Source organism: Idiotropiscis lumnitzeri, chromosome 6, assembly GCF_059441095.1.
Source record: "Idiotropiscis lumnitzeri isolate Australia: NSW breed Sydney's pygmy pipehorse chromosome 6, RoL_Ilum_1.0, whole genome shotgun sequence".
Lineage (NCBI taxonomy): Eukaryota > Metazoa > Chordata > Actinopteri > Syngnathiformes > Syngnathidae > Idiotropiscis > Idiotropiscis lumnitzeri.
In genome coordinates, this window is record NC_142396.1 from 5,423,008 (window position 1) to 5,428,495 (window position 5,488).

Below are 5,488 nucleotides of genomic sequence, written 5' to 3' on the forward strand. Positions count from 1 at the left end.
TGCACAGTAAGATCTTAAGTCTTCTCAGTTTTATGAATGAACCGTACATTCAAAACAATAATAATAATAATTGTTGTTATTATTAATAATAATAATAAATAATATTTTTTAAATATTTTTTTAATAATAAATAAGAATATTTAAAAAATAAAAATATTTTAAAAATAAAAATAATGTCTTCGCTTCATTGCTCGGACGGGATTTTTATCTGAGTTTTAGATTATACAGCGGAATCTGCAGATGTAAGGAAAAGAAACCCACAAACTGTACAACTGTGGGACACATGTATTTTTTTTTCTGCTCAGTCAGTGAAAAAAAACGATCAATGTTTGAAGAAGTGGAGGAATCAAAAGACCAACAGCCTGTCTGACCTGCATAGAGCCCCACTGTGGGGTATAATGCAGCATTGTACACCAGTTACTTAAAGACCCATTCATGCAGACACCAAGTAAATGCATAGGAGCGTACGATGGGTTGGTTTGGGGGTAGATTTACAATCCGGTCCTCTCTTTTTTAAGATGAAACAAATCACACACAAAAGACATGGGATGAATGTGTTTCCGTTTAAAGAAATACAAACCAAAAGGTTTTATTATTTTTTTTCATAGCCTCTGTTTGTCTCTCCATAAAAATAGTGTTCCTCAAAATAAACTGGTAAAACAAAGTCACTGGAGTCCATGGAAAAAGCCCCGGATATCAGACAGACATTCATTGTGTTTCACGTCAATCCTTTTTTTTTTTTTTTTTCCTCTCTCTCTTTCCCCAAACCAGAATGGGCCGCAAAGCCCTGTATCATTGCACCGCATGTCAGTTCCGCTGAAGAATTAGCATCAGAATGAGCCCTTGCAGAGACAAGTCAGGCAACTGCTGTAATGCATTACTAAATTAGCCCTAAACACTACACAAGCCATTAAGAAGCAAAAACCTAAACGGGAGAGAAACAACACAACAGAATGCAACCCAGAAACAGAACAAAGTATTTGCAACATCTGCTATTAGTCTGCACGTCATGATCATTTGATGTGCACACGGATTTTTAACATGTTTGGATTAAAAAAAAAACAAAAAAAAAAAACGCTCAAAGCATGACATCAGCAAACACAGGGTTAAATCTGAGCTGCAGAAAATGTACTGCAGTCCAAAAGCATTTGTCTCTTGGCTACTGAACAGCACACGCTCGATCTATGCCATCACATCGCTATCCTTACAAAAACGCTCAAATCTCGACACATCTGACTTGTGTGTCCTTGTTTTTTCTCCCCCCCCCCTGCCCCTTCCTTCGTCGGGAAATACCGATTTATTGCATATCGTATTTGGCACAGGAAAAATGAAGCTTGCTTCTGTGTGGCTGTGATCAGAAACCAGACATAAAGACTCATCTTTTACTGCATCCTAAATATGGTCCAAAAACCTCCTTCTCCGCATTAGCGAGTATCACCCTCATTCACTTAAAAGCATTCTTCAAACAGAGGTCACCTGTTATTAGAAAATAGTCTCAAATTTCTTTCTTTTCGAATAGAATCTGCATGTCTTACCACTTCCTGATAGTCTCATGTACGTATATAGATATATAGATTTGTATTCTTTTAAGTGATATACTTATGTATAGGCATGTACAAGAAACAAGAAGTGTCTCTGCTTTGCACTTCTGTACAAAAGAAAGGTACCATGTTTTTTCTTTGTGCATTTTACGACATGGACAAAAAGGTTGCGGCAGAGTCAGAGACAAACCCACGGAGAACATTATTCATATTTGGGTCTCTTGAACCTTCTCTTTTCCATGAGTGGTCTTAATGATATAAGGATCCGCTATGGTGCTGATGTGGCTGTGATGCTGTCGGGATGAACGATGCAGAGTGTTGTTCTGGGTCCAGTGGGCCGCGTAGGCCCCTTGGCGAGCGGACGACGCATAGCCAGGCTTAAAGGTGTTGCTGTTGTGTTCCACTAAGGTGGGTAATACCAAGCCCGTCTCCTCGGAGCCGCTAGATCCAGAAGAGGGTGGAACTGGAGGAACTTCCTCCTCCATTTGTATGATCTCTATGGTCCTGGCCGCGGCCACTGTGCTCCTCTGTTGATGTCGCTTACGCAACTTATAGAATGCTATTAACATGGCCGCTGCCAACAAGGTCACAGCAACAAAACAGCCAATGATGATTTTTGTGGTTTTCATGATCTCATCCAGGCTTGCAGCAGGCCCGCTGGGGATTCTGGCAGTGGGGATTGACACCTGCCTTGGGGTTTGCGTGTTTTGGAACAGCACAGTAGGGGTGGAGATGAAGACGGGTTTGAAGACAGAAGGCGAGGCAGGGGAAGTTGGCTTGGGTTTGGGGGTTTCTTCCACCGTCGGCTCGAGTACCTCCACGGTGACGGTAGTAAAATAGGACAGATTTGACGTATTGAGTTCGGCATTACTGACATTTAGGTAAGCCGAGGCATTTGAATTCCCTGCCATGTTGCTCACCATGCAAGTGTAGACGCCCGTGTCTGACGGCAGAACATTGGAAAAGTTTAGAGTTCCGTCGTTAAGCACGGATATCCGCGGGTGAATGGAACCGTGCGTCAGGACTGTCCCGCTGGGGAGAAGCCATCGAACAGAGCTCATGGCAGCTGTGCGACACTTCAGTTCTGCCACCCTCGCCGCCGAGATGTTCAGATCTCTTGGGGCGTCGAGTATGAACGGTGCCGAGCACTGAAACGTGGTCTGGTCCACCTCCACCAGGTATCTCCCTCTCATGTGGCCGGGGATATGGCAGCGTCCACAGCAGGTGGAATTGGTGGGAATGTACTCTCGGAGCCACCAGGAGAGCCACACTACATCGCAGTCGCATTTCCAAGGGTTGTGGTGCAGATGTAGCTCCACTAAGTACTGCAGAGGTGTGAAGAGGTTATGGGGGAGAGATGACAGATTATTATGAGCCAAATTCAATTCCACCAAAGCTGTGATGTCATCAAATGCATTCCTCTCAATGGTGGTGATGGCGGAGTTCATAATCCACAGTTTACGTAAATTCTTGAGCCCGTGGAAGGCGACAGGTTTAAGTTCAGGGAAAACATTCTCGGATATTTCAAGCTCCTCCAAACCCACAAGGGGAGAGAGATTGGGGAACTCCCTTAGGTTACACATCCCCAAGTTAAGGTACTTGAGGTTCTGAAGACCCTCAAAAGCCCCGTCGGAGATGTACTCCAACTTCCTCAGTTCTCCGAGATCTAGCCTCATTAGAGACGGGACGCGATTGAAGGCGTACGACGGGATGCTCTCGATGGGATTGTTCCTCAACCACAATTCTCTTAGCTTTGACAAGTACTCGAAAGCTCCGCTGGGTATGACCGTCAGCCTATTGTCAAACAGCTCCAGAGTGTTGAGACTGGTCAGGCCATTGAAGGCCCCCACTTCAATCTGCCTGATTGCATTTCTGCCCAACTGCAGCACCTCCAAGTGATGTAGGTGTCTGAACGTGTCAGCCTGGATGGTCTCTATACTGTTTTCCATCAGGTTAAGGTACCTGGTGTTGACTGGGATGTTGGGAGGAACCCGAAGCAGGCCTCTGCGGGTACACACCACCTTGCTGAGCTGGTTTGTGCAGGAGCACATGCCTGGACAGTTCTGCGAGCTGGCTGAGCCCAGTGCTGGGCTGCTGGACTGGCACATACTGAGGGCAGGTACCATGAGGGAGAGCACGGCAAGCAGGGCTGTGTTCCAGGTAGGCTGCACACTAACCTGGCCCAAAGGACTCATGATGTGGAGGGCACATTATTCTGCATGGTGGGGGGAGATGGCACACACCAGAGGCTGTATCACCCTAGCCTGGCTGGAGCAACTTGAGGCTCCCGAGTTCCATCGACAGAGCAGGAAGACGCTGCATCAAAACGGAATGCGCCAGAATCAGAAATAAGAGAGAGAGGTGTAGAGAGATTAGGACAAGGGCTGAAGAGGGAAAACATGGAGATAAGCTTCGATAAAAACAATAAAGACTTACCTCATTAGTTTGGAAATCGTTTTCGTCTCATTGATTTATAACGTTCATCCACGGGTCAGTGTGGAAGCATTTACTCGTCCTGTTTTGCCTCTCAGAGTGAACGTGGTGGCCCTTGATTGGCTGAGGGTACAAAATGGCTCCTGGTCGTGAGGACTGAGCACTAATGGGATACAGGTAAGGCCAAAAAGGCTTGCCACGTACATGGATCTCTGTTACCCCTGCTCATCCTACCAGGTCCAAGTCTCTCAGATGTAAAACTGATCCATGGTCATTTCAGGAGTAGATGAAAAAATACATGCTGGTCGCCTTGTTTGGTGGCGAGACCTCCCTCAGTGTGACTTTGCCAAGGGCTCCTCGGCTGGTGATTAGCCCTGTTGTGACAGAGACTGAGAGACAGAAAAAGGCTAAAGAACTCCGGGCACAATCATCCCCCTCATCCTCCGCCTCTCTTCCTCTTCTCCTTTTCATCTGCGCTTCTCTTGCTTCCTCCCAGCATCGGGCTGGCCCGGTCAGAGCAGCTGCAGGCTGCCGTGTGCACAGTTAGCAGTAATCCGTCTATTCCTCCTCAGGGAGGGGGTGGTGGGAGAGATGGTAGTGGTGGTGGAGGTGGGGTGGTACCAGTTGTAGAATGGGGATGCGCTGCACTGCCGGAGCTTGGCAAAAGGCTGTTGAAGAGTGCGCGAGAACGCAAAAGGGAGCGCGCTCGTCCTAAAGAGCTAAAAAAAAAAAAAAAAGAGAGGATGGATTTTGACAAAGTCGGCTTGGTATCCGTAAACGGCAATCGAGGACTCGTCCCTGCGCTCGCCGGTCCTCCTCTTAGCGTGTCTCCTGCGGTCGTCTTGCTTACTTGATAGTTTTCCTCCACCGAGGCTGGCTGAGGTAGGAAGTTGTGTTAGTTGGCCATGTGTGCGGCTGGCTGGCTGGCTGGTGGACTGCTGCAGTAGCCCGACTAGAACAGTGAGACGGGGAGAGAGAGAGAGAGAGGAAAAGGGAGAGAGAAAGAGAGAGAGAACTAGTGACAGATCAAGAGCAAGGGGAAGATAGAGTGCGCAAAAGAGAGAGCATGGGAGGGAGACGGAGAGGAGGAGGCGGCATGCAAGCGCTCAACAAGGCAGCCCACCGTCACACACAAGCGGGCGGCAGCGGCATCCTAATCCCAGTCTTCTCTTCTTGTTTATGCTCCAATCTCTCTTTTTTTCCCCCCTCCTCCTCCTCCTCCGCCACCTCCATGTGTGTTGCAGGCAACTAAGATCTCTGCCCCCCTCCCTTTGTCCTTCAGTGGAAACGTGAATGTACTGCTGACGCACCCCTCTCAGCTGCTCAGGCTGCCTCAGAGCAGCGCATTGGTTTGATGCAGTCTTCCTTGTATTAACACATTCAAGCGCCCCCCCCCCATTCCCTCCATGTACCCCCTCCTTACATTCCTTTCTACCGTCCTCGCCTTACCTGTGCCAAACTCCTCCTCTCACTCCTCGTCTTTCATATATTAAAAATAAATAAAAAAAATCCCA

At 47.5% G+C, this 5,488-nt stretch overlaps 1 protein-coding gene across 1 annotated transcript; it reads right to left on the reverse strand.

Moving 5' to 3' along the window:
* Window positions 1-270: 270 nt before the first annotated feature.
* On the reverse strand, window positions 271-5,251 carry lrrc4.2 (leucine rich repeat containing 4.2). Its single transcript, XM_088299446.1, has 2 exons — window positions 3,978-5,251; window positions 271-3,857 (listed from the first exon to the last, which is right to left on the reverse strand). The coding sequence occupies exon 2, from the start codon at window positions 3,734-3,736 to the stop codon at window positions 1,748-1,750; it is 1,989 nt and encodes a 662-aa protein (XP_088155572.1). The 5' UTR covers window positions 3,737-3,857; window positions 3,978-5,251; the 3' UTR covers window positions 271-1,747.
* Window positions 5,252-5,488: the final 237 nt, after the last annotated feature.

Excerpts from the sequence above, each read along its gene's own strand:
- lrrc4.2 (XM_088299446.1), bottom strand. The coding sequence starts at position 3,736 with ATGAGTCCTTTGGGCCAGGTTAGTGTGCAGCCTACCTGGAACACAGCC.